Source organism: Verruconis gallopava, assembly GCF_000836295.1.
Source record: "Verruconis gallopava strain CBS 43764 unplaced genomic scaffold supercont1.10, whole genome shotgun sequence".
Classification (NCBI taxonomy): Eukaryota; Fungi; Ascomycota; class Dothideomycetes; order Venturiales; family Sympoventuriaceae; genus Verruconis; species Verruconis gallopava.
In genome coordinates, this window is record NW_015622146.1 from 478,240 (window position 1) to 502,412 (window position 24,173).

At 51.5% G+C, this 24,173-nt stretch overlaps 11 protein-coding genes across 13 annotated transcripts; 4 read left to right on the plus strand and 7 right to left on the minus strand.

Annotated features, from left to right (window-relative positions):
• Nucleotides 1-75: 75 nt before the first annotated feature.
• On the minus strand, nt 76-1,776 carry PV09_03817 (uncharacterized protein). The gene is made up of 2 exons (XM_016357070.1): nt 1,507-1,776; nt 76-1,424 (listed from the first exon to the last, which is right to left on the minus strand). Exons 1-2 carry the CDS (start codon nt 1,544-1,546, stop codon nt 724-726), a joined length of 741 nt encoding a protein of 246 aa, XP_016215159.1. The 5' UTR covers nt 1,547-1,776; the 3' UTR covers nt 76-723.
• Nucleotides 1,777-2,558: 782 nt separating this feature from the next.
• On the minus strand, nt 2,559-4,282 carry PV09_03818 (uncharacterized protein). The gene is made up of 3 exons (XM_016357071.1): nt 4,031-4,282; nt 3,690-3,968; nt 2,559-3,498 (listed from the first exon to the last, which is right to left on the minus strand). The coding sequence occupies exons 1-3, from the start codon at nt 4,166-4,168 to the stop codon at nt 2,785-2,787; spliced, it is 1,131 nt and encodes a 376-aa protein (XP_016215160.1). The 5' UTR covers nt 4,169-4,282; the 3' UTR covers nt 2,559-2,784.
• A 213-nt stretch (nt 4,283-4,495) lies between these two features.
• PV09_03819 (methionine aminopeptidase 2-1) lies at nt 4,496-6,482 on the minus strand. The gene is made up of 4 exons (XM_016357072.1): nt 6,370-6,482; nt 5,572-6,311; nt 5,251-5,514; nt 4,496-5,189 (listed from the first exon to the last, which is right to left on the minus strand). The coding sequence occupies exons 1-4, from the start codon at nt 6,407-6,409 to the stop codon at nt 4,884-4,886; spliced, it is 1,350 nt and encodes a 449-aa protein (XP_016215161.1). The 5' UTR covers nt 6,410-6,482; the 3' UTR covers nt 4,496-4,883.
• Nucleotides 6,483-6,552: 70 nt separating this feature from the next.
• On the plus strand, nt 6,553-7,826 carry PV09_03820 (uncharacterized protein). Its single transcript, XM_016357073.1, has one exon. It carries the CDS (start codon nt 6,707-6,709, stop codon nt 7,661-7,663), a length of 957 nt encoding a protein of 318 aa, XP_016215162.1. The 5' UTR covers nt 6,553-6,706; the 3' UTR covers nt 7,664-7,826.
• On the minus strand, nt 7,672-9,235 carry PV09_03821 (uncharacterized protein). Its single transcript, XM_016357074.1, has one exon. The coding sequence runs from the start codon at nt 8,867-8,869 to the stop codon at nt 7,937-7,939; it is 933 nt and encodes a 310-aa protein (XP_016215163.1). The 5' UTR covers nt 8,870-9,235; the 3' UTR covers nt 7,672-7,936.
• A 406-nt stretch (nt 9,236-9,641) lies between these two features.
• Nucleotides 9,642-11,877, plus strand: PV09_03822. 2 transcript variants are annotated; one of them, XM_016357076.1, is made up of 7 exons: nt 9,642-9,774; nt 9,840-10,102; nt 10,215-10,285; nt 10,377-10,399; nt 10,498-10,556; nt 10,638-10,750; nt 10,833-11,877. In XM_016357076.1, exons 2-7 carry the CDS (start codon nt 10,063-10,065, stop codon nt 11,313-11,315), a joined length of 789 nt encoding a protein of 262 aa, XP_016215165.1. In that variant the 5' UTR covers nt 9,642-9,774; nt 9,840-10,062; the 3' UTR covers nt 11,316-11,877. The 2 variants fall into 2 exon arrangements, with proteins under 2 accessions (XP_016215165.1, XP_016215164.1); XM_016357075.1 differs by having other exon boundaries at nt 9,642-10,102.
• Nucleotides 11,878-12,580: 703 nt separating this feature from the next.
• On the minus strand, nt 12,581-13,902 carry PV09_03823 (the record flags this gene model as incomplete). Of its 2 annotated transcripts, XM_016357078.1 has the most annotated exons (2): nt 13,647-13,902; nt 12,631-13,598 (listed from the first exon to the last, which is right to left on the minus strand). In XM_016357078.1, the coding sequence occupies exons 1-2, from the start codon at nt 13,822-13,824 to the stop codon at nt 12,631-12,633; spliced, it is 1,146 nt and encodes a 381-aa protein (XP_016215167.1). In that variant the 5' UTR covers nt 13,825-13,902. The 2 variants fall into 2 exon arrangements, with proteins under 2 accessions (XP_016215166.1, XP_016215167.1); XM_016357077.1 differs by having other exon boundaries at nt 12,581-13,902.
• A 1,794-nt stretch (nt 13,903-15,696) lies between these two features.
• PV09_03824 (uncharacterized protein) lies at nt 15,697-16,686 on the plus strand. The gene is made up of 2 exons (XM_016357079.1): nt 15,697-15,798; nt 15,854-16,686. The coding sequence occupies exons 1-2, from the start codon at nt 15,739-15,741 to the stop codon at nt 16,451-16,453; spliced, it is 660 nt and encodes a 219-aa protein (XP_016215168.1). The 5' UTR covers nt 15,697-15,738; the 3' UTR covers nt 16,454-16,686.
• Nucleotides 16,279-18,566, minus strand: PV09_03825 (uncharacterized protein). The gene is made up of 2 exons (XM_016357080.1): nt 18,312-18,566; nt 16,279-18,251 (listed from the first exon to the last, which is right to left on the minus strand). The coding sequence occupies exons 1-2, from the start codon at nt 18,435-18,437 to the stop codon at nt 16,485-16,487; spliced, it is 1,893 nt and encodes a 630-aa protein (XP_016215169.1). The 5' UTR covers nt 18,438-18,566; the 3' UTR covers nt 16,279-16,484.
• A 1,216-nt stretch (nt 18,567-19,782) lies between these two features.
• On the plus strand, nt 19,783-21,877 carry PV09_03826 (uncharacterized protein). Its single transcript, XM_016357081.1, has 7 exons — nt 19,783-19,915; nt 19,962-20,050; nt 20,112-20,124; nt 20,175-20,238; nt 20,310-20,647; nt 20,698-20,742; nt 20,793-21,877. Exons 1-7 carry the CDS (start codon nt 19,802-19,804, stop codon nt 21,486-21,488), a joined length of 1,359 nt encoding a protein of 452 aa, XP_016215170.1. The 5' UTR covers nt 19,783-19,801; the 3' UTR covers nt 21,489-21,877.
• A 1,007-nt stretch (nt 21,878-22,884) lies between these two features.
• Nucleotides 22,885-24,046, minus strand: PV09_03827 (uncharacterized protein; the record flags this gene model as incomplete). The annotated part of the gene is made up of 3 exons (XM_016357082.1): nt 22,885-22,984; nt 23,034-23,536; nt 23,593-24,046. The coding sequence occupies 3 exons, from the start codon at nt 24,044-24,046 to the stop codon at nt 22,907-22,909; spliced, it is 1,035 nt and encodes a 344-aa protein (XP_016215171.1). The 3' UTR covers nt 22,885-22,906.
• Between the last annotated feature and the right edge of the window lie 127 nt (nt 24,047-24,173).

Below are 24,173 nucleotides of genomic sequence, written 5' to 3' on the forward strand. Positions count from 1 at the left end.
AACAATCATGTCCCGCTTTCATCACGGCTTGCCCACCTTCCGGAGTGTGTGGACCTTGGTTTCTCGAAGAGTCGCACTACTCGCACCTCCGAGACAATGGCACGGTTCATTGCGTCCGCGCGTCTGCGACCTGTTTTCGCCCACCCGCATCGTCACCGACGTGCCCACAAAGTGTGTTACACCGCAAAGATCAGACGTGATGATCGCTGTGAGCTCAGCCTTTCGCCTTTTGCCCAGCATGCCTGCGATTCGAAAGCCGAGTTTCTTGCAAGATCTGGGTGCGTGTATGTGACCAGTGTCGAGGCGTGAAAACGAGACAAACGGACAGGAAAAGGACGCAAGGAAAAGGTAAAAGGACTGAGGCACACTCTTTCACACGCAGCTCGGTATCCGGGATCTGCCTGCAACTACGTCTCTACTCGTCGTGCGAACCGTTTTTGGTCACCATTCTCCGGCCGACAACGTGTTGAGCCAGCGGTACCCATATGCTTTCGTCATCATCTCTAATGTGCGCAGCACAGACGCCTCCGTCTGGCCTTTTAGTATGTTCTGAGCTCAAAAATAACGAAACATTGCCCTTTGCGAAGAAAAAAAAAAATTGAACTGGCCCTGTATCAATTGACCTTGCCCCGTAGTCTGGCGAGGTCTGCCGTGGAAGGGGCGCATGTAGGGAAAGACAAAAAAAGACAGGCCTGCGTTGAGGCGAAAGAGGATTCAAACTCTCTATGCTTGAAGCCTCTGCGGAGCCCACGACTCGTCCTCCTTGCTTATCACGACCTCGTCAATGTGCGCAACGCGACCTTCCACAATCTCCCGGCCGTTCACCAGGTCGTTCTCGTCCGCGCGCCTGTAGCCTTCGTCTTTGTTTCTGGCGATGCCGGCCGCCACGTGTCTGTTGGCCAGCCGCTCTCTGGCGACGTCGAAGCCGACCTCCACAAACCACAGCTCGTCCATCAGGTCGGCCGCCTCCTTCCACTTGGCCCTGTTCAGCGAGCAGTAGTTGCCCTCGAAGATGCAGACCCGCACGCCCGGCGCGATCGCGATGTCGTCCTCCACCGGGTCCTTGACCGCGTGGTCGAAGCTCGGCGCGTACACCGTCGTCGTCTCCGGCAGCAGCGGCTCCCGCAGCTTTTGCACCAGCCGGAGGAAGCTCGCGTCGTCGAACGTGAATGCCGCCCCGCGCCGGGCGTGCGCGTACACCGGGTCCGGCATGGCATCCAGCTGCGCGCGTGACAGGTGGTATCCGTCCATCGGTATGAAGGCGGCGATCTCCTGCCCGCCTCCCGACAGACCGGGCGAGGCGGCGGCGTAGAACTCGTTGATCCTCTTGGACACCTTCGTCGCCAGCGTCGTCTTCCCCGAGCCCGGGATGCCCGAGATGGCGATCAAGAGCCGCTGCGACCTTGGCAGTTGCTTGTATTTGTCTGCGACGCCAAACGTCAGCCGCCTCGTCATGCCACCACAGACGGCGCCGGAACCGTTCGCGACGCTCAGAACGATACGTACCCCAGGCTTTCCGAGCGAGACGCTCTACCTGCTCCTCCATGGTGGAAAGCTGATGATCTGCGACGTCCTTGTCATGGGCATCGAACGTCCAACTTCTCAAGAGTGCTCTCAGATTCACGCTGAGAAATGTGCGTTTTCTACCAATTCATGTCTTGCCGCGATCAGCACGGGTGAATCAAGACCAGCACACGACGTGTTGGTTTGACAGCTCACTATAGTCGTGCTTATCCTCATCTTTTCGCCCTTGCTTGCAGGCAACCCCACCCTCGGGTGATGTCATCCCAGGAACAACCGCCCAGATCTCTCCGTAGCAAAAATGCTTCCCGTTTCGTGCAAACCTTCAGGACACAAGGCGACGGTCGCAGTAACAAAACCCGTGACTGTCTTAAAAAAAGGTCGCACGCGCGGTGGTTCAAAATCGCTCTGTATGCAAGCGAACGAGGGAAGACAAGGCAGGCCGGGTCATTCGCACCGTACTGCCGCCGGACCTGACGGTTCGTTCCAATGTTACCCTTGTTTTTCGAGACGGACCACAGTCATGGCCGTCCCTTACGACCCAGTGCTGTTCACTCATACTGGCAGCGGAACGAACGTGCATAGTACGAGCGGGGACCGCCGTGCTTTGCCGGTCGACACCTTCATAACAAGCAAGGCGGAGGACCTACGCGACCGTCCACACCGTAGTCACGCAAACGGCCGTTTCTTTCATTGAAAGACTTGCAAGTTTGGCCCACTGCTCCAATTCTGTGCCTTCTACCACAACGCGGCGTCGTCGAAGTGCCGGCCTGCCTCGAACGAGTAGAGCCCGCCCCTGAGCATCTGTAGAAGTGTGTCATTGTTCAATCCAAAGCCTAGGTTGCCTTACTCCCCCATCTATGAACCTCATCCGTCAGCACGTGTGCTTGGCCTTCACGTAAAATCAGCTCCTGCATGCATTCTCAACCGTGAAGACACGTTGAGAACCTACGTCGGGAGTCTGGCACACGCGCGCCCTAAGCTTTCGCTCGGTTCTGAGTCAAGTCACACCAGACACAGGAAGACACACAAAGTAGTTGCAGAAACTGGTAATGCATTCTACAGCATGCCGAGCTTGGATGCTGTCAAATGTGACATGACTCGTTGTCATGTGCCCTTCGATGTGCTACTAACGGCCATGTTTCCGTTCGTTATAATCCTAGACGAACGTCGCGTGCTGATCTAGGGTATATTCGTGCTGCTGCTACAAAAGACTACGAACAAATTCTTATCACGTCCCCGTTGTCGCCCCAAAACGGTGCGTCACCGCACACCTGGGATGCTCTTTTGCTCGTTTGAGCCCAGCTCCTCCTCCTTCCACGCGCCGGAACAAGCATCTCCACCCACCTTGCGGCCGCCCTCAGCCCGCTTCACTCGACACCAAAGACCCACTTCTCGATCCCAAATGAACTGCCAGATCACGTAGGTCCAGCTCTTATGATGGGGCAGGTCCTCGTAGAACTCCTTTGCAATCTCATACAGAACAGGCAGCCTAGTCCACGGAATGGCAGGAAAGTCGTGGTGCTCGTTGTGCAGGCCCACGTTGTACATGAGGATGTTCAGGGGCCCGTAGTAGGAGAAGGTCTCCGGCACTGCGACGTCCAAGGGCTGCTTGGCAGAGGATTTGGCGACGTTCTGACGCTGGAAGACGTAGTGCTCGGCGATGAAGTGCGCGGCACACGGATGCAGGGACCCGGCGAGGAAGGAGGACATGATGAGGTACCACAGCGCGTTTGGCCCGGCGATCTGCACGAGCGCGTAGTCGAACGCGAGCTGGGCGACGATGTTGAAGGCGTGGATTTTCGTAAGCGGAATCTGGTAGATCATCATGGGCCGCAGAGCGTAGAATAGGATCTGGAACGTGCAGAAGAATGCCTTGCCCGCGACAGAGTCGAGAAATATAGCTTCGAGCCGAGTCGGCAGGTCCACGTCCACGCCATCAACGCCTAGGGACTTGTGGTGCGTTAGGTGGTACGGCTGTAGCAAATGAGTTAGCTGCTCTACTCATCCAATATCATGGGGCATATATCCAAAAAAAAATAAGCCTGTCGTGGGGATGGGAGGTGAATCAATTGCTCGAGCTAGCAACATCACCACCCGGCGAAGTTGTCCAAGCGTGCGGCTTACTTGACGCTCCACCCCGCAACGAGACGGACGGAACTACGTACCCTGAAACTGGCGCTGTACGGGATGCCGATGGGCAGATTTGCAAACACGGCGAAGAGCCTGTTCGCCACGCCGGATCTGAACGCGAGGTTGTGCGAGATCTCATGGATGGCCAAGAACAGGTTCTGGTTCGCCGTCGCGCCGACGACGTAGGCCGTCAGGAAGAAGGGCCAGGAGATGGGGGACGTGTTGCGAAGGTTGTACGCGACGACGACCTGGAGGGCGACGACGGCGGCGACGAGATACTTCGTCAGGGGCTCGGGCCCGCATAGTTTGAGGACCTGCGACGCTGCTCGTTAGCGACGTGCTTCTGCGGCCAAGCGTTTCGAGAGAGTCAGCGTGCCTCCGGATGTGCCTTTATGATCGCCTGCCTCCTCGTCCGGTGGGGCTCCTCCGTGTACGTCCAGAAGAAGTCCTGCTGAGCCGGCGGGCCCGAGGCCTTCTTGTCCTTCGTGGTAGTGACAGTCGCGGTCGAAGACATGGCGAGATGCTCCAGAAGACTCAATGAAGAGGTCTAGAGGGTGCAAAGTATGTTCCCGGGCAGTTCTGTGGTGTAATTTTTCTTTTTTGTCTTCTCTTCGGGGGCGGTGCTACGTTTTTGTTCAGGAAAGCTCCAGCTTTCCCTTTTCAGGGTCCCCAAGGTTCCTCAGGGGACCGCCTGGTGGCGTGTAAACGGCTCACGTTTTCTCCGTCTTGTGGGCTGATTCTCTCTGAAAGCACCCGGCACTCTTGCATGTGAATTTGGACCTCTGTTCAAGCAACTCAAGATATCGATTTTTTTTCTTTTGCGAAGCCGTGACAAGCCAATCTTGACGTCTGGATGTCTTCTTCTCCCAAAAAGCCTCATCCTCGCTCGACTTTAGCCCTGCCGTTGCAATCGAAGAATAAGTCGGTTTTAACATGTCGTAATCGTGAGCGCTTTTACGGACTTTCCATGCCTATTCTGGAGCCAACACCAGTTGCTAGAAAGCCATCCCTACTTCCCAGAACTCGCTCACGTGAATGGTACCTGTCGTACAGATGCAAAGATGCATGTGCCGGGGCAATGCAGAGTCACGAGATTAAAGATGTAGAAGGTTATGAAATACTTGTATTGAATTCAAGCATCTAGTCGAACTTTTGTTTGGGTTTCATACACGAAGACCATGCGTGACTAACACCATCCTGAAATGCCAACAAGAACGGTACATACACGCTCAATAGTCGTCGCCGCGAGATACAACTTCTTTAACGGTCGGCCTCAAGATGATCGTATGCTCGAACTGCGCCGTGTACGAGCCCTTGATGTCGCACAGCGGCGGGTAGTCCTGCACGATTCCTTGCTCTACAAGGTGTCGCAGGCCGAGAAGGTACTTGTCCTGGCCCAGGCGGTCAAGGTACCGACGAGCGAAGGGCAAGGTGCCGAAATTCTTGTTGATGGTATTCAAGAGCGACTTGGCCGAAGCGACGCGCAACGCCGTCTTTGGCGCATCTGGGATTTTGGCATAGTGCGAGCATTCCATCTGCACAACGCGTTAGAGCATCACTTCAGCAGCAAACCGTCTGGAGATTGGGTACACTTACGTCTTCATGAACATAGCCTTTCCCTGTGCTGCCAAAGGTCTCAATCGCGAAGACTTCGCCTTCTTCCATCTTCGTCTGGTCACCGCCCTTGACGATAGGCACGCTCTTGCCACCGTGGATCTGCCACCGACCGATGTTGTGGCCTGTCAAATTGCGAATTGCCTTGACGGGGTACGTCTTTCCACCGATCTCGACCTCGTAACTCTCCATAGCTTCTTGAATAGCAGCTCCAATGTCGCAGACGCGGACATCTATACCCGCTTCCTACAATCAAATCAGCGATACGGCTCAAGCAAAGAACATGAGTCGGGCTTTTCTTACCCGAATACCCGTGTTGGTAGCGTCCTTGACAGCCGCTAGCAGATTATCATAAACGGGGTTAAACGCCAGCGTAAACGCGCTGTCGATGATATGTCCGTTCAGATGCACACCGAAATCTATTTTCATCACATCGTTCTCATCCAGAACCATCGTATTGCCCGCGTTGGGGGAATAGTGCGCCGCACAGTTGTTTCTGCTGAGACCGGTGGGGAAGGCCACACCACCCTTGATGTTGTCTCCCTCCTCAAGGCCCATGTGCCCAGTGAGGTGCCTTACGCTATCTTCGATGCCTTCAGCGATCTCAGTAAGACCCATGCCGGGCTTAATATGCCGCTGAGCCCATTTACGGACCTGTCTGTGAACCTCTGCGCACTGTCGAAGGTCGTTGATCTTGTCATTGTCCAGGCGCTCCAAGTGCCTCTTCTCTTCACTAGTCGTCCTGTACGCATTCTCATCTTTGTAATCAACCTCCTCGCCGTGCGGGAATTCGTTATTGGGGAACATATCCGCGACCTTAACCCGAGGCGGAGACGTTTGACCCTTGGTGCCACTTGCAGGTGTCTTCTTCTTCTTCTTCTTGGGCTTCTTTTTCTTCTTCTTTGCGCCCCCTTCACCCTCCGCTAGCCCCTCACCTTCCTCTTTGTCCTCGTCATCTGAGTCATCGTGGTCTTCAGCTCCGTCTTCTGTACTGGCTCCGTTCGCGGCGGACGCCTTTGCTTTGACGCCGTTCGTTTCGCTGACTATATTTTGGTTAGATTTGGACGAGTCGGTTGTTTAAGGGGCGAAGAAGTAGCGTACTTTTGAGGTCCTTGACCCCATCCGCTACAGTTGCCGCCATTTTTTGCACACGTTCGTGCGATTGTAGCGAAGTTCAACGATCGAGGGTGGGGTCCGTCACGCAGAAATCTGATGTGGCTTGCCTTTGCAAACGGCGGAAGTGGACCGCATTTGCCGTTTTAGCACGAGGCACACGAGTGACGTCTTCTTCACAACCGCCATTTGCAAACGCTCATCTCCTTGCGCGAGCAGAATGTACGGGTAGATATTACAGAGTCTCGCATGATCTATCCGTTTGCGCTTTGAGCCCTTTTCTTCATTGCCCTTCATTTCCTCCCCCGCTCCCTGTGCATCCTCTATGTCACAACTCCGCGTCCTTCATACGAGGTTCACCTCAGTATGCCGCTGTAATTTCGTTTGGAGAAACATCCCGCGGCAGCAGGAAGACCATCCTCTCCTGCTTTGTCGCCAGCGGGCACAACAGCAACAACAAAGATTTTTCCATCCGTCGCGCCGGAAACTCCAAGACACCTTCCCCAACCACTACGCTACTTTGGACCTTCCCGTCTCCGCAACGGCAGCAGAAATCAAAAAGCAGTTCTATGCACTGTCGAAGAAGTTCCACCCGGACGTGAATCGCGATCCCAGCGCCAGCGAACGCTTCGTCGCCATCAGCGAGGCGTACCATGTCCTCGGCTCCCCGGATAAGAAAGGGAAGTACGATCGGGACCTCCAGCGTGCACACGCGACACACCACGCAACCCGGCACGGCAGCCACCATTCGTCATCCATGCGCAGCGGGCCTGCGGGTGGACGGCCAGCGAGCGGGCTGAGCAAGAGGAGAAGCCATTTTAGGGGCCCCCCGCCGAGTTTCTACACGCAGGGCGGTTATGGGACGCAGGACGGGAGGCGACGGCGCGCGCAGCACGAGGCCGACGCCTGGAGCCAGCGGCGGTCTGCGTCTGGAGATCCGAACCACCCTGGCGGACTAGGCTCTGCGCCCGACTATCAAGGTACGGGCGGGTTCTCGCCTGGCAACGAGTCGGGGTACTATCCTGACCCTAATCTGCCGTACTTCGACAAGGAGAGCCACAGGCGGACGCACGAGGGCCTTGATGCGAGAAGGGAGCGCATGGATGGAGGCAATACGGGACATAGGGATCCGTACGCGCAGCAAAACAGCTTGATCACGAACTTCCTTGTCGTCAGTGCGGTAGTCGCGACTGCTACGATGCTAGCCACTATGGTGACGGGCTTTGTCAACAGTGCCGGGTCCCACGGGGCGGGACGGTCGAGGAGGAGGGGAGACGGATGATTCAAAATCAAGATAAGAAAAGAGAGATAGAGTGTGTGGGTGCTGGGAGAATGAAGCGGCGGCCACTCTTGTCGCTGTGCTATCTGTGGGCCTAGCTATACTTTTCTACAGCTCCCGAGACGCTGTTATCTGCCATTTGTATGCCTTCCGATTTAAGCCATTGATTTCCTGCCGTGCCGTGATTCTGCCATGCGCCAGTAGCCTCGCTATGCCGTAGTCGTGCTTTGTGATTCATCCCAATAACGTACTCAATCTCAGAATTTGAGCGTCTCTTCATTTGACAATCAGAGCGGCCGAAGGCACCATGCCGGCCTCTTTGAGTGTCTGCCCAAAGTCGGACCGGTCGAACACCTTCTTGGGAAAGTTTTGCGTGAAGCTAGCGACCTCGGTGCCGTTTTCTTGCGTGATGGCGTGCGCGACTTCGAACAGCGTTGTTTCCACGGGAAAGCTCTTCGTGATCGTGCCTCCAGGCGTCTGCAGCCGCAGCCTGGTCTCCTTATAGTCCGCCGTCGCCTTTGGAGCTGCGGGTTTGGAAGGAGCTGGCGCCTCCTGTGCAGGCGCGGGTGCCGCACGCCCTTCCCTGGCTGCCTTCTCCGCCTCCGCCTTTCTCCTCCGATCTGCCTTATCCGCCTCGATCTTTGCTAGGATGGCCTTCCGCGCGGCCGCGTCCTCTGCCTTCTCCCTGCGCTTCTTCTCCGCCTCCTTGATCTGCTCCTGCACCTTCAAGCGCTCCTTCGCGTCCTGGCCCTCCTTCGTATTCTTCCGCCGGATCTCCTCGTTCTGCTTCTTCTCCAATTTCTCCCTCTCCGCCTGTGCTGCTCGCTTGGCCGCCATGCGCTCGCGCAGCTCCTGCAGTTTCGCCTTCTTCTCTTCCTCGGTCAATGGCTTGATCTCCTCGGTCGACTCGCTGAAGTCCTGGTGCTCTGTCTTCGAGGCGTGCCACTCGGCTTGCGCGACCGAGCGAAACCGCTTCCCGCATTCGTTGCATACCAGCGACTTGGCTTCCTCGCCAGGTTGCAGAGCTGGCGGCGCATCCGGGTCCTCGGCCGCAGCCTTGTCAGCCGCGACAAGCTCTTCATACGATTTCTCGGCATTGTCGCTGAGCCAGTCCAGTGCCTGTTGCAGGCCTCCGGCCTTTTTTAGGGCGAGTTTGGCCTTGTCCTCAGGGAAGCCGAATTCGATCAGCTGCTCAAGATCGGTGGGCATGTTGGCGGTAGACAGGACGACGTGCTAGTTCGTATGGGGATTCAAGACTGTGCGACTACGTGCAAAGAAAGTACAGATGAAGGGCTAGCTCTCGATGCGAAAGGCGCCTCCAAGGCTGACGGGATGCGAGGTAGAGTCCCAAGTGGGATGTCCGCAACGTTGGTTCTGTCGAGGGTGAAATGGTCAGCAGAGAGACAAGTGACTGGGCTTTTGCTTGATCGAAAGGACAGTTAGCGGCCGGCACCGTGCAGCCAAGCGACGATGGTGTCTAACAATGGGTCTGTCCGTGTAAACGAAACTTTGGAGCACGGGCAAGCGAGTCTGGAAGGCAGCGCTGTGTATCGCGGAGCCGACCACGGCGGGCGGAGAGCGTGGTGGTGTTAGTGGGTCCAGTCCGCATGGGCAGGATTACATCACCACCTCACGATTCACTAAGTTAACGTAGCGTCGGAGTTGTAAACGGCCCACAGTGTTAACAAGCAAAACGGACAGCAGGTTAGGCAGTGGCCAGGGGGGGGGGGGTGCCCCGTCGCCAGCGGCAGCAGTGGGCCGAGGCCTTTGCTGTTAAGGAGCCCGGTGCAGTGCCTGTGCGAGAGGAGGGAAGTGCCCATGCCAGCGTGTGCGTCAGTGGGGAGCAGTGGCCTTACTGCTTTCCTGCGCTTGTCCTCGGCCCTGATCAAGTGTTTCGTCACTGTCTTGTCCGCCCACGCCACGCCGCCCAGCTTAGCCCAGCCCAGCCCGGCTGCCCACCCCAGGCGTCGTCTCTCCCCCCCCAACTTGTTTGCTCGCCGGCGTTGTCGCAACTGCCACATTACCACATTATCAACATTACCAATCCGCACTTCAGCCCACAACCTCTCTCATCATCGCCCTTGTCCAAAGACGCTTCATCGCCAATACACTCCGTGCGTCTTAAAGTTGTATCCTACTTCTCTGGCTTGCAGGCTTACGCTCTCCATCGCTGATCCAGCGCAAAGCACCCCCGTGCGGACGTCTTGCTTGCTGGATTGCGTGCAGCTCCTCCGACCGTATATACACACTTACCATACGCGAGTTGGGAACAGCCTTGCGCACAGAGGCTTCCGCTTGCTTGTCGTCACCACCTAGACCCAGCAAAGACGTCCCGCCGCGCGCGAGTAATCTTCTCGAATTCTCCTTCGTTGAATCTTTTCAAATTCTTAACTTAATTCAACATGTCCGTCGAGCTCGATCCGTCAGAGCTGCACTTCAAGCGTACGACTCTCCCTCATCTTTCCTCCCCTTCGCATCAGCTACCCAGTCTCTGGGCACATATTCCGCACATTCCATACGCCTCTAAACATAGGCTTACACTCTGCATTTGTAGGACCGTTCAACCGGGAGGTATCACAGATCTTACGTCTGCACAACCCACATTCGGATCCTGTTGCTTTCAAAGTATGTTTGCCGACCGATGCCCCGTTCCTTCGATTGCAATGACGTGACCCACGTTCAATTCGCTGACGACATCTTCTTTCTCCCTTTGCAGGTTAAAACCACTGCTCCGAAACAGTACGTCGATCTCCGCCAACATTCGCCAATACGTTCCGCGATCACCTTTGCGACACTTTCTTCCATAGGATACAGAAATGTTGACAGAAGTCGGATAGGTACTGCGTGAGACCGAATTCGGGTCGCATTGAGGCAGGCAGCGATGTTGAAGTGCAAGGTCAGTACGCTCTTTTGCGCACGATATGACATATAAAAACGAAGCCTTCGGACACAAAGCTGATTGTTTAAAATCATACAGTCCTCCTACAGGCCATGAAGGAGGACCCTCCTCTGGACGCTAAATGCCGCGACAAATTCCTCGTCCAAACAGTCATTATTCCCGCAGATCAGGAAGGAAGCGGGCAAGCCTTGGTACGTAGTTGTCCCTTCACCGCAGTTCCACTACCCTGAGCGAGCAGATGGATTGACGCCGGGCTTATCCGCCCAAATACAGTGGGCGAACATTGAGCAAACGAACAAATCTTCCATCTCTGAAAAGAAAATCCGTGTGCAATTCCTGCCCGCAGACGCCTCGACACCCGCTCGGGCTGCCAACGGCATCTCTTCCGCGCCTGCCGTAGAAAGCACTCCTGCAGGCACATCCCCTGTCCCAGAGGCGGTAACTCCTCACACCACCACAACCACATCGACTGCTCGCGAGGAGCCAGCATCAAAAGTTGCGGCGGCGCTACCGCGCTCCAAGGAGGAAGCTGCGGATCAGGTGGCGGAACTGAAGAACACGATCGCGCAACTGACGGCGCAGCTGAAGGAGCAAGGAGAATTGAGGCAGCGGAAGGTAGCCAACACCCTCGAGGAGAAGGGATACCCGTCTGCAGCGCAGGCAGTTGCACATCCGAACCAAGCGGCTGGCGTACCGCTGCAGTACGTAGCGCTGCTCTGTCTGTTGTCGTTCTTGGTCGCGTGGATCTTCTTTTAGACCGATTTGTGCTTTGCGCTGCGTTAGGAAAGTCAGGTTGAAGTTTACGGAGCACGCGTCGAATGACCAAGAGGACGGAGGGATGTGGGGACGTCGCTGACTAGATATTTGAAAATCACTATTCGGAAGAGGGAAAAGATGAGACACGAAGTCATCCGTGAGATACTATCGCAGGCTCGAGGGCAAGCTTCGATTGGCCTTGTCTTGTCGGAGGAAGAAGCGATGTATACACCACGCAGACATATGGTTGCTGCCATGGATCTCTCTCTGTAAAACCTTTGCGGGAGTTAATTTTTTTTTCTTTTTTTTTTTTCATATGGAAGGCTGCTCTGGATCTCTGGAGGTTTCTCTATTTCATACTATCTTGATGATCCTCTTAAGGTCGCTGCTGTACACACCAAAGGGGGGAATGCCTCCCCTACATAGGCGAACCGAAGCGGCCCTCCTATTCATGACGGTGCAGTCAGTGGTGGTCAGGTCCCTCGGCCCCCATTTCTTCAGATAGTTTTTTTTCCCGCCCCCTTCTATATGTAGCAACACCATTTTCAGATTTCAGAAAACATTTTTTTTCTTGCTTCTGTTTCTTACTAAGATGCGTCAAGATGCTCACAGAATGCGAAGTGTTGAAACGCGTTCACAGCAAAATCGGTGAAGTACTCTCACAAACACCACGCAGGATATACAGCGAGATGACATGATGAGGGTAGGGTTTGATCGTGCCTTTGATTCCCCCTCCCCTCTACCCAAAAAGAAAAATCATGCATTTATCGTTTACACGTTGCTCGTCCATTCACAACATCCTTTACAAATTTACATGTGTTCTTTCAGCTAGAACATCCCTCCAGGAGGCGAGAGGAACCAAAAAAAAGGAAGGGCCTTATCTCCTATCCAGCTTTCACGGCTATTAAAGATGTGTGGTAAGCAGACACTTACATCAGGCGATATTCATATCTGGATCCTTCCGATATTGACCATTTGAATCTGTGGAGAGAGAAAGAGAGCATGTGAGAGAGAGAGCAAATGAGTTAAGTAGATGAGGATAAAAAAAATAAATTAAAAATAAAAAAAAAGAAAGGGCTCGCAAAATGGAGGCACTGGAAGAAGAGGACGTACGCTAAGTAGTCGAGATGCCGTTGCGGGTATCGATGGCTTGAAACATAGTTATGCTGGGGGTATAGTCCAAGCTATTAAAACGGAAAGACAAAAAAGCTAATAGAGGCATATTGGATTTCTTTTTTTCTAAAAGAAAACCTTCAAGAGACCTGGTCCTGATGGCGCTAGGTGTTCCCGATAAGCCTGGTCAAGTGTGGTTCTGCTATTCGTGGCTGCCTGTCCGTGGATTACCTGACTGGAGGGAGCCCTGTGAGAATGGCGTCCAGAGAAGAAAAGGATCCATCATATTTCCGTATTGGCCATGAACACAAGAAGGCTGGGCCTCACTTGATACAGGAACTGGGGTTAAGACGGATTGAGGACACGGCGGCTCTTTTCCAGACGGCTCCAAAAAGTATTGAGCCATTGCAGAGCCTTCGACATTGAAATCTGGTATGCTCTCCGTCGTGTTCCCTAAGCCGAGCTGGAGAAACGTTTCCTCTGTGGACTGGTTTGTTACACGGTTTGAGTAAGAAACATTAAAGTCTTCATCAGATCGTTGAAATGAGTTCTGCAGTGCAGGATAGGTGCAAATGTGGAGAGTGGAAGAGGTGTGTGTTTGGGTGGGAATAAATGAGCTCGCATCAGTATATCTTTGGTTGCAGAATGACGGAGCGCTGGGGTTGAGCTGAGAGCACGAATGGGAGAAGGAGTTGGGTGAAAGCATAAATTTCGGGTTGCCCGAGACCTTTGGGGCCGATGTCAACCCAGGATGATCTGGTATACTTGAGGCTGCTGCTAAAGATTCCTTGTCCGAGATCAGGGACGGGCGCGTGTCATCGACCGTAGAACTCGAATACCGCTTTGAATGCTTATAGCTCCTTTTCCGTTTCTTGGCTGGTACCTGAGCTTGGGCCGGATTGCTAGGTCCAGATACGTCATCCTCATATTCTTCATCAGAAGACGACGCATTATGTCGTATCCCAGCAGCCGCACCGCGCAACTCTTCTCTGCTAAGTGGATTGTGCAACATATGAGGAAGTATGGTGAAGTCGTAATACGGCCAGAAGTCATCGGCCTTGTCCTTCAGCTCGGGGAACAGTTCGACAAGGCACCACCTCCATTTTTGCTCGAGTTCGCCTTGCTTGCCAATCCTGCCCTTCATTTCTTCGAAGGTCTTTTCCTGCTCCTCTGTGAATAGCTCTGGCTTGCTCATGTCGTCAATTTGACAGGAATTACCTTTCTTTTCGTGCTTCTGAAATTCATATTGCCTAGAAAATTCTTTGCAGCAGAGCGCACAGCGAAAAACTCCAGCCTTTTCCGCCTTGTGCGCAACTAAATCCTCACTTTTACTAAACCATTTGAAACATACCAAGCAGCGATTCGTCCTACTATGGTGCTTCTTTAGATGTTCCATCAAAGCCTTTGGCGTCCGCCTGATGCCTTTGCGACTCGTGCACGGTGCGTCAACATGGTTGTAACGAGACGGATTTGCTTTAGTCATAGGGCAGCTGAGTGGGGCGTTCTTTTTATTCTTGTCTAATATTTGTACGCCCGCCTGCGACGTGGCGTAGTTCTGTGGGGATGATAACGTTGTTTGGGCGGCACTTCTGTCGATGCTTCCTCCAAACAAGTGAAAGGTCTCGGCCACAGCCGAGCCGTGCGAGAACTCCGCAGGATACTCTGAATTAGGGAATTGCGGGCTAGAAGCGATTTTTCGATTACCAGGCTCTGATCCACTATACGCACTGAAAAACAGGAACCGCCTGGAATGTGATACAAAATCCTCCTCGTTTGCACAGCTCGATGTGCGGGACGGGGTGTCCCAGGTGGTCGATCTGGTAGGAACATCAAATGAATTAGAGACAGGTAAATTGCTTCAAATCCGTCAAATGGCTGTTTTTTTGTCTGTAGAGGTGTACAATGGCGTACCGTTGGTGGATACTCTCGATGTCCACTATCACTTTGTCGTGATCTTCAGTGAACTCCCTCGGCTCACTGAATAAAGTAGCTGGAAACGGTGCCTGATAGGGCGGCTCCTTCAAGAAGACCTGGAGCGCACCTCTCTTCTCTAATTTCCTGTTGTTGAATTCGAGGGCGATTGGGTCGGATGGGGGAAGCTCATGAGTGCGTGAGCGAGTGAACTTTCGGTGCGGTGTGGGAGATCGAGATGGCGCCCCCTCTTCGCTCGATTGTAAGGCTGATGAACTACGCGAAACCATACCTCAGTGCAATGGCGAAGCAAAAGTTGTGGTTTGTGAAGGAACGAGAGTAGCGTATGGAAAAAGCCTAAACAATGGCAACGGGCGAGGGGCCAGGCTGAAATATCACCTGTCCATCACGGAGAACAGTGTAATTCTCGGTCACATACTCGACCGCCTTATCGATCAGCAGTGCTAGAGGTAGAATGGTTCTAAGCACTGCAGCGTTCCCTGCTAAGCCTAGTTCCAAGCCAGGATGTGGTACTCGTTTCACAACTGCAGCCTCACAATCGCGAGAAAAAGTGCGAGTAGTTGTTGTGCATCTGTGCTGTGGCTGTGTTGCTCCGGCTGCCTTTGCATTAGACGGCTTTGACTGAGACCTCCTGTCGTCATTCGGCTGCTCTACTCAGCATAGTTAACCTGGACATTCGGCCTTCAGCTCTTTTGTCTTCTTTTTTTTGGGGTGGTTTCGCTTCTCCCCAGGATTCTGCCTTGGGCGGCAATGTATTGTTCCTTCATGCAGTTTCTGTACGCCCTCGGCCCTCGATTCATATTCGAAGCACACGTTGCGAACGTCGACGTGGCTGTGCACTCTAAACACGTGGACTCTTGAATGAGGCTCAAGCTCACGGAGCGCGATATCGAAATGGACTCGACTCTACTCCAGCATGCGTTACCTTTCAGGTTCTACCCATTTCTTGCCCAGGGCCTCTCTCATCTTTCAAAAACGAGCACCGATGAAATCGTCCGTAGTGCATCGACCTAATATGCTCGAGTTCAGGAGATTTGAGCGGTTAAAGTATACGTTAACGGTGCCAGTGCGTCCCTGTTAGTTAGAATATATGACGTTCTTGCGTCTGCGGATATGTTCGTTGAGCTTACATATCCGCCCGCGAATCGATATCCGAGCATTGACGGTTCACTTGGATGATATGTTCTTCCTCTACCATGTTTTCCCCTCCGCGTATGCGATTCCGTTTTTTTTTTTTTTTTTTTTTTTTTTTTTTTTTTTTTTACTAGAGTACATGTATTATACGTAGCTTGTTGTAGTCCTGCGTGTCATTCCTCGTCCTGAACCTGCGTGACTTCTGAAGCACAGCAACTTCCATCCGCCTCTTCGAGTTACACACATGTCTCCCGTCCTTCTCTTTGGTATCCTGCCAGCCGCCAATGAAAAGGCTCGCGACGAGGTACTTGGAAGCCTCGGCATTATCCCGACGCACTGAACTAAACGTCGAAGTGTAGATAATAGCTGGTCTGGGAAAGATTGCGGAGTACGCCAAAGAGCACGACCCAGAAACCACAAAGCACGCCACGCACGTCTCTGTTGATCCTTCTGATCCGCTGACTGTCGTCGCCATCGAGGAGTACACCAGCCAGGCCGTGTGCGACGCGCACAACGCCTGGCCGCCCGTGCTCGAGTTTCTGGAAGCTTGGAAAGCCGACCCGGGAAGGTTGTCGGGTCCGCCCAAGATCTGGCATTCCAACCACGCCGTGGCAAGCTTCACTAGAGATGCACTCGTCGAGGCTGAAAACCCGTTCGTTGTCCTCGCTACGCTGCAGTACAACAGCGAGGAGGAGATGAACGACGCTCTAAGTGGGTGGGGCCCCGCCGTGAGCGCGACGGAGACAAGCGAGCAGGGGACATTGTCGTACGCCATCGGCCGCGACGTCGAGGTGCAAAATCGATTGACCTTTGTGGAGGTGTACGAGGACAAGAAGTATCTGGAGGACGTTCACATGCAGTCGGACATTTTGAAGAAGCAGATGGAGGCTGAGAAGCAGCGGGCACCGAAAATGGAGATCTACATGCTCAAAAAGGTCGCTGGGTATCTGCGCAAATAGGTTGTTTTCTTCAGAAAAATTTGGTCCTGGTTCACGTGTCGACATATTCCTGCACTACGTCGACTACTTCGCGGACTTCCTCCAGCGCCTCTTTTTCGTACAGAAGGCCTTCGAGTGCAGATTTGGGACTAAACCACCTTGCACTCAAAACGAAAGCAAGAACTACGACCAGCAGAGCAGAAATACCTACTATGGCTCGTAGCGCAATCATATTCTCCCTTACCGTCTTCCCGCTCATGACATAACCCTTCTCTTTCTCCTTCGAACGTCTGATGCCCTTCTCTTGCTCCTTGTTTGTCGTGGCAGCTGTAGTCTCTTTAATTGTGAAGGCAGAGTTGAATAAATTCTCCAGCCCTGTCGCAGCGCCCTCAGCTTGGTAGTCTCGCATATTTCCTGGTGCGAGGACGAAATCCGCGTTGTTCTTTTTCCGACTTCCGAAGCCGAAGGTGCCATCTTCATCATCTGAAGGAGAACCGGTCGCAGCACGAAGTTCACCGCGAATCTCCTTCATGAAGTTATTCTTCCGATCTTGACTTGCTGGGATGAAGGGCTTGGGATTGCGGATTTTGTGAGCTGGTGGCTTCGGCGCTGGAGGCAGAGTGCCACGGAAAGGGCTCGGCCCTTCTGGCCTTCTGTATTCCAATTTCGGTTGTGGTGAGAACTGCGTATACTGAGATGGTCCCGTAGGGGTCCAGTCCATCTCATTTCCATCATACTCTGTTTCAGCGAAAGACTGCGTTGCGGGAGGTGTAAGAACTGATGCCGATTCTAGTGGCTTTGACAAAGCAGACACGGGGAAACTTGTGGAGAAGCTTGTTGTCTGAGATGAAATGGGTGTGGAGTTTTGTTGATACGCAGGTCGGGTGGCGGCAGGATCGACTTGCACTGGATGATGATCCGTCAAATTGGGTCGCTGAGGTGCAGAGAGTTTGACAGTTCTTAGAGATGTCAACGTGGTGAATACCAAGAAGACAATCATTGTGCCGTGAATGGCATTTGTTGGTATACTCTTCGGAATCCATTCTGTGTGCTCAAAGCAAAGTAGCACGACAGCCCGAACGGACAAGCTTATGAACTGCACTAGAAGATAGCTGCCTAGTCCACGCAGCCGCCGCTCACGGCTGTAGAGCTTGGTGCTTAGCGCATTATTCCACCAGAAGCTGGCAGCGCCCATGTAGAACGCTCGCCAGACACTATCCTTGGTAGCTTCTAGGCAGCTCAACTGTATCTCCTGCGACATGAGCGCATTGGCAGCACATGTCCATTGTCCGTACCACGAAATACTTCGAAGGCGCATCTGTTTCGTCGCATGTGGAAGAATCCCAAGCAGATGCCACGTAACTTGGCCTAATATGCTAGCCCACCATAACACGCCACCGATGAGAATCAGTAAGCGCCTCCAGCCCCATTTTCTCCATTCAGGTGTAAGTGACGAGGCTTTCTTTCTCGCCAAGCCCCGTCGCAGATTATCGGCTTTGGCGGCATACGTCGTTGCTTTCAAGCGAGCGTTCACCCGCGGCGCGCAGTCCACGCATACCTGTGGATAGCGTCTTTCAAGATCTGCCTTGTAGTCTTCCAGATTATCCAGAAATTTATTGTATTCTGGATGCGAAGGATCCGGGAGGTACTCAGCGAGGTTCTGCTGCACGAAATGCTGATTCGTCATGCATTGTTTACAGAAGATGTCGCTTTCTTGTGGCGACAGATCTGGACTCTGCGTTCGACGCGCATATCTGGCGTATTGGGGAGATGGTTGTTTCGCTGATAATGACACGGGAGGGTCGGTTATCTGTCCGTTCTGTAGGATTTCATTGTCAGCTGTGTCGTTACAACATCGCGTTGGGCAGTGACGTCGTACTTCGTCAAGATAGTTGACTGCTTCACAATAGTTACATTTCCATGATCGGATATGCACCTCCCATTTTCGATCAGATCGCTTTCCGCAGTAATGGCACTGCAGTTTGCCGCGTGATAGTTGCGGCATTGGTAGCGGCTTTGTTGTTCTACACTCGCAAGTTGTACGTACGGACGAATTTCGGGTAAGGGTAGACAAATATCACGTGACTCTTTTCAATGTGAATGAGGACGGTATAATGGGGTTATATAAGCGACTTGCGATCTATAATGGAGTGTGGTCAAGACTTGTCTTAAGGTCGTTGTTGGTGAAGCTGATTCCAGCTCATTCCGGTTCTGACATCAGTTCAGCAGTCTTTTCATTCAGGATCTACCAAAAACGCCTTTGAAACTGCTTGCTTGGTATGGAAGAATAAATATTGCGACGAATGAAAGTAGAAGAATCATTCTTCACCGTTTTGATTATCTGTCCTTTGGAAGCTGGTGTTGCTAAAGACTCTGCAATATAGTTCTTACTCAACATCACTACCAGTCTAACTTAGTCATAAGAAGGATGTTAAACACGGCAATCAGAAGAATTGTATCACTCCAGGTTGCGATCGCGGCTAACTGTGAAGCAAGATGGTGTGCAATTTTAGCCCTGGATATTAATGGCATGCAAATACACTGTGTTACGACCGTTGCATACAGGCACAGCGTTCGTAGAAAGTGATCCTCTTTCATTCTTCTATAATCTAGATGACGGGATTGCTTCGAAAAATGTACATTTAATGTGAATCTATTCCAGAATAACATGTTTTTTTTCTTTCTTTTTGTTGATCTGTTGCAGTTAAGGAGTTCGTCGCTTGCTGAGACCGCCTCCGTTAAAGTCACTTGGAACTAGAACTAAGGACTGCACAAACCCTTAAGTCTATGATAGCTATAAAGTATGCCAGCTGGACAGAAGGATGACAACTAGTGTAAGGTTATTCTAACACTATGATGAATTGCGAGCAAAATGTTCTTTGTTCGACCATGAGGTCAAATGAATAGCTGACGAAGACTGATGGCAGACATTAAGGAATACGGGCAATCTTAGTCATTAATGTCCTTCAATATCATGCTTTGTGAATGGAACTGCCGTCGATTAACATACGTCCAGCGTCTCCTTCAATAAGTAGTAGTATTTATCTAGATGCCACGCTCCACGATTCTGCTATCTCCAGTATGTGTCTAGTAATCTAACATCAAAGACGATCTTTTCGGTCCTGATTAGCTCCGATCCCATGCTTTGTTCAGCTGTTCCACCGCTGGCTTAGCTGCAATTGAAAACTAGTTTAAATTGTCGACCCTGCCTATTGACATCTTGGAGTGTCAAGGATATATTTGAGCTGAGATTATTGGCTCTCTCCTTGGAAGGGGGCTGGAGGATTGAGGTCCTAGCGTCTCACCTGACCTGAAGTATCCAAGAACAGCACATTAACAAACATTTTCCACAACGACTAGGCTTAAATTATGGAACTAAAGGAGTTCAGCGAATCTGGAAAGCTCGTAACGCGCTTCGTTGAGTCTAAAGGCCAGCTACATGTCATTCAAGAGAAGGATGTTTTAAGCAATGCGGAAATCGAAGTCAGTATTTGTCAAGACAAAGGGAACAGATGCTGATTCAGCGCAGAAAAAGCAAACGCAAGGATTTATACGAAAAGGGCTGGAGATATTTTTGCCCGCTGGTTATCCACATACAGTGAGCCCAGACTACCTACCGTGCGATAAATCCTTGCTCTTTCTGTCTAATACGTCTATCGGGTATTGATTGTGACAATAGGTACAAAATCTATGTATGCTCCCAAGAAGCACCTGGTCGGTACTAGTATTGATACACCCAGAGGATACATTGCAGACTCTATCGAGTGCTATTGCTGGTCTTCTTGCGAATAGGGCAGTCCTTCAAGGTACGTGATCTCACGACACGGTGACCGTAGTGGGGACTGGAGGAGAGGACTGATTGCTAACCTGTTACAAGGCGTTGGCGTTGGCGATGCAACGGCCTCACCAACAGGAGCATTGCTGCTTTCCATCTTTCAGGACTCTGCGGGCAGGATAGCGACTATCCTCTTCGCACACAGGCTGGGTAGCTCAATCGAGCCTGAATGTAAGCGGTATAGGCTTGCCGCCGACGTCTTCAACGATGCTGCAATGATCGCAGACTGCCTCTCACCGGCTTTTCCAAAAGCGTTACGGATCATGGTACTGTGCACAGCTAGCATTATGCGTGCTCTATGCGGAGTCGCAGCTGGCAGCTCCAAAGCCACGTTAACGGCGCACTTTGCTCGCTCTGGAAATTTGGGAGAGCTAAACGCTGTAAGCGGTATTCTACTGGCCATATGTCGTGCTTTCTGACAGGTAGATAGAAAGATGCAAGTCAAGGGAATGCAATCTCATTGCTTGGAATGCTGGTAGGTAACGCCACGGCACTTCGACAATTTTGTAAGCTAAAAGGCTACAGTTGGGCAGTATTGTCGTGTCGTACATCACAAGCCCATTGGCGACATGGATCGCCATGCTGCTGCTGCTTACGGCTCATCTGTCACTAAACTATGCTGCAGTACGAGCAGTGAGCATGCAGACTCTGAATCGGCAGCGAGCTAATATTCTCTTCTCGAATTTGATTGCGCACGATATAGTTTTGACACCGAGGGAAGTATCACAACGAGAAAGAATCTTCGAGAGTGATGGAGTTTTGCGATGGGCAGATGATCACGTACTCGGGTCCGCTAGGATCGGCTCGAGTTTTCGAGAGGTTGCACGGAATGTTGCTGCTGGAAGCCAAAAAACACTGGCGAATGCGTCTCATGTCAATCTCGGCTTGTTGAAGCAACTGCTGGATATATTCGAAGACGAGGACTACGTAATTTGGCTTGACACTAAGCGGTCGATAGTTTTCATTGTGCTAAAGAGAGAGGCAAGGCCGTCTTCCCAGCTCCAGGCATGGTGTCAGGCCTTATTACTCATCTCTGATGAAGGAAGCCAGCCCAAGGCACAGACTGCTTCACCGGAAGTAATACTGGACCTGATTGCAGGCTCTTTAACGAAATCAGCTAAATTGTTTGCGCAACACAGGCAGCACATCATAAATGCGGGTTGGAATATTGACAGCGCAGCTCTCGAAACACAGTCTAGTCTTCGCTTGGTGTCCATTTAATACGCCTGGGTTAAGCACAGTCGGCTCACTGCGCCTTGCTTGATCCTTATGAGTACTCCTTGCCGCTTGAGAGAAGTTTTGGTACCTCCGAATGAGGAGGCAGACCAGTTGGTCTTGTTTCATATGTGCAAGTAAGAGGCTTCGTTGGTACATTGTTGCAATAGCGACGGAGGACAGACACACCCATATGGATCTAATATGAGTATTGAAATTCCGCTTTTGGACGCTATTCGAGTTCAAATATGGCAAGAAACCTGCTAGAATTGGCATTTCGGGCTTTCAATTTGTGGAGCATTTGTTCCCAAGCTTGCATAGGAGGAGATCCATGATGAAATGCGATAACTTACTGATAGACCGAAATCCATAGTAATTTAGCCTTTTGAAAACAAGTCGATTTGCAGTGGCAATCGGTCGTTATGATCATCGCATAACAATTAAAACCACGATCATACATGACTCTTATGAATAAAATTAACGACGGCAGAATAATCGGGTCGACAATCTTTTGGGTGCAATGGTCGCTAAGAGGTTTCTTATCAATTTCGGACTTCCTGACATCGCAATTAGTATTGCTACCGTATTCACCAACAAACTCAAAGTATGACACAGATAGAAGGCTGCGTATCTATTGGAACAGTGGCAGACTCGTTACTGAAGCGACAGCGATCGGTCTCGTTCGCCTGCACACACATGTTAGGATTATGGTCTAACAAAGACAAGAGCAACAGGCATAATAATAGATTCTATACATTAGCTGACAGATCCTCTCAGCGGCTTGAGCAGCTTGAAGAGGCAAACCTAATGGATGTGCCGGATCTTGCCTATATAGTAATCCATAATCTCCCTCTGGATGAAATCTGGATCTACAACGTCAACTTTGCGAGTGGTCGTCTTGACCTCTAGAAAGGAACAGCTTCGAGTCCTCATGCACTTCAAGGTGATACTTGATTCACAACCAAGCCTCGACACGTATCCTATCTCCTCTAGAATAGTCCACGGCAGCGGTATCAATGCTATATGTTAATCAAGGATAAGAACTTCCTTGCAGCTGCGCTGTTTTTGTGGTTGGAATTGGAGATCAACTATTTCGCTAACACGGTTCATTGGGCAAAAAAATACCGTAAATGGAGTATCCACGTAACACAGAGGTAGGAATCTGTTACTAAACAGGAAGATGGAGGCAATAGTAGTACAGGGTGATTTTTGCAGAGAATGGGAGGCATGTAGCAGCGTCGAGTTACGAGTGTGAGCTTATGAAAGGTTTGCGGCGAAAGCCACGTTAGTAGCGTCAGCAACGTCAGTTTCGCTGTCACACAATGAGAAAGTAATGGTCAGGCACGAAAATGATTCAGAATAAGGGATTTATGGATGTAATGTATTGAAGGGATTCAAAAAAGCACGGAATCTGGTTTTGATATTCACAAAGGTAGGATATGTGGTATAGGTCCTTTTGGATAGACCTTGCTAACCGTAGCGTAGGCATACTGCTCCTTGTACTCCAAGGCCGTTAGCTAAAACTCTGAATGAGTAAGCACGAAAACTTACAAGCTGAAATCGGACCGTGTCTCTAAATGCACCGTTGAATTTGTTCTCTGGATCCCAATAAAGGTTTCGTAGCCAGAGGTGCAGCCTTGGATACTCGTAGCGGATCATTTTTAGATTGCACTTGAAGCTTGAGAAGTAAGCAACATCGAAGCGGATCAGAGTCGAGTACAACCGAATGTCAGCATCAGTGATATTTTTACCAAAAAGGTAAGGTTGATGATCCGGGCTTGCTAGCATTTCCTCTATCTTATCTAGAGACTCGAAGAGCGGAAAGAGATTGTGTTCATAGGCTGATTGAGTGGAGGCGAAGCCCACCTTATAGACACCATCGTTGATATTGTGATACGCGAAATCCCGGAAGTTGTCGAGCTCAGTCCTGAGACTTGGGGGCAAGAACCCAGCTTCGCCTTTGGTAGCCTCCCTCTTCTCCTCGGGGAGCAATTGATCGAACTCGGTGTATACCATTTGAAGAATCTCGCTGGCATTGTTGCTAACGATGGTTTCTGTAAAATGCACTCAATACGAATACCGTCCACAAATTTGCGCACAGTTAGCCTACCTTTCTTCGTGTCCCACAAAGCGGGCACGGAACTCCTCCCATTCCAGTCGGGATATGCTTTCAAGTATAGGTCTCGGAGATGAGTGAAGCCGTATCTTGGGTCTTTCGCCGGCCCTGTCGTACCACTGAACGCCCAGCCGATCTCGTCCGCCTTGTCAAGCTCAACGACATCTATGATATTCTCAAGACCCTTCAGCACCCGGACAATGAGAACGCGGTGCGCCCATGGACAGGCGTAATGAACATATAGAACGTAACGATTAGCCTCTGCCGGGAACTCTGAGTTCGGATCTGCTGAGATAAAGTTGCGAATTTTTGCCTCGGGTCTTCTGAAGTGGCCATCCTCGTCCGCGAAGCTGCCAGGCTTCCAATTAGTCTTAATAACAGGACTTGTTAGCTGAACATTTACTTGGTGATGATAACTCATGGCTCTTACGTCGTTCTTCTCCGTCATATCTTGGGGGTTGAAAAGATTTTTTTTCAATACTTGTTTGTCTCGTTGAAAGATAATTGCACAACCTTCATATGAACGGGTGAATTTATGTATCGCCCACCAAAGTGGTTGTGGAGCCTTGCATGGT

Coding starts and splice junctions, on each gene's coding strand:
- PV09_03824 (XM_016357079.1), top strand. CDS start 15,739: ATGTCTCCCGTCCTTCTCTTTGGTATCCTGCCAGCCGCCAATGAAAAG. Junction 15,799..15,853: donor ATGAAAAGGCTCGCGACGAG/GTACTTGGAAGC, acceptor GTCGAAGTGTAG/ATAATAGCTGGTCTGGGAAA.
- PV09_03821 (XM_016357074.1), bottom strand. CDS start 8,869: ATGCCCACCGATCTTGAGCAGCTGATCGAATTCGGCTTCCCTGAGGAC.
- PV09_03817 (XM_016357070.1), bottom strand. CDS start 1,546: ATGGAGGAGCAGGTAGAGCGTCTCGCTCGGAAAGCCTGGG. Junction 1,425..1,506: donor TCTCGCTCGGAAAGCCTGGG/GTACGTATCGTT, acceptor TTGGCGTCGCAG/ACAAATACAAGCAACTGCCA.
- PV09_03825 (XM_016357080.1), bottom strand. CDS start 18,437: ATGCCGCAACTATCACGCGGCAAACTGCAGTGCCATTACTGCGGAAAG. Junction 18,252..18,311: donor CAGTCAACTATCTTGACGAA/GTACGACGTCAC, acceptor GAAATCCTACAG/AACGGACAGATAACCGACCC.
- PV09_03822 (XM_016357075.1), top strand. CDS start 10,063: ATGTCCGTCGAGCTCGATCCGTCAGAGCTGCACTTCAAGC. Junction 10,103..10,214: donor GTCAGAGCTGCACTTCAAGC/GTACGACTCTCC, acceptor CTGCATTTGTAG/GACCGTTCAACCGGGAGGTA. Junction 10,400..10,497: donor AAAACCACTGCTCCGAAACA/GTACGTCGATCT, acceptor GAAGTCGGATAG/GTACTGCGTGAGACCGAATT.
- PV09_03826 (XM_016357081.1), top strand. CDS start 19,802: ATGGAACTAAAGGAGTTCAGCGAATCTGGAAAGCTCGTAACGCGCTTC. Junction 20,239..20,309: donor GAATAGGGCAGTCCTTCAAG/GTACGTGATCTC, acceptor ACCTGTTACAAG/GCGTTGGCGTTGGCGATGCA. Junction 20,648..20,697: donor ATTTGGGAGAGCTAAACGCT/GTAAGCGGTATT, acceptor ACAGGTAGATAG/AAAGATGCAAGTCAAGGGAA.
- PV09_03819 (XM_016357072.1), bottom strand. CDS start 6,409: ATGGCGGCAACTGTAGCGGATGGGGTCAAGGACCTCAAAA. Junction 5,515..5,571: donor CTACCAACACGGGTATTCGG/GTAAGAAAAGCC, acceptor ATTTGATTGTAG/GAAGCGGGTATAGATGTCCG. Junction 5,190..5,250: donor AAGGCTATGTTCATGAAGAC/GTAAGTGTACCC, acceptor CGCGTTGTGCAG/ATGGAATGCTCGCACTATGC.
- PV09_03820 (XM_016357073.1), top strand. CDS start 6,707: ATGTCACAACTCCGCGTCCTTCATACGAGGTTCACCTCAGTATGCCGC.
- PV09_03818 (XM_016357071.1), bottom strand. CDS start 4,168: ATGTCTTCGACCGCGACTGTCACTACCACGAAGGACAAGAAGGCCTCG. Junction 3,969..4,030: donor TCATAAAGGCACATCCGGAG/GCACGCTGACTC, acceptor GCAGCGTCGCAG/GTCCTCAAACTATGCGGGCC. Junction 3,499..3,689: donor CGTACAGCGCCAGTTTCAGG/GTACGTAGTTCC, acceptor CATTTGCTACAG/CCGTACCACCTAACGCACCA.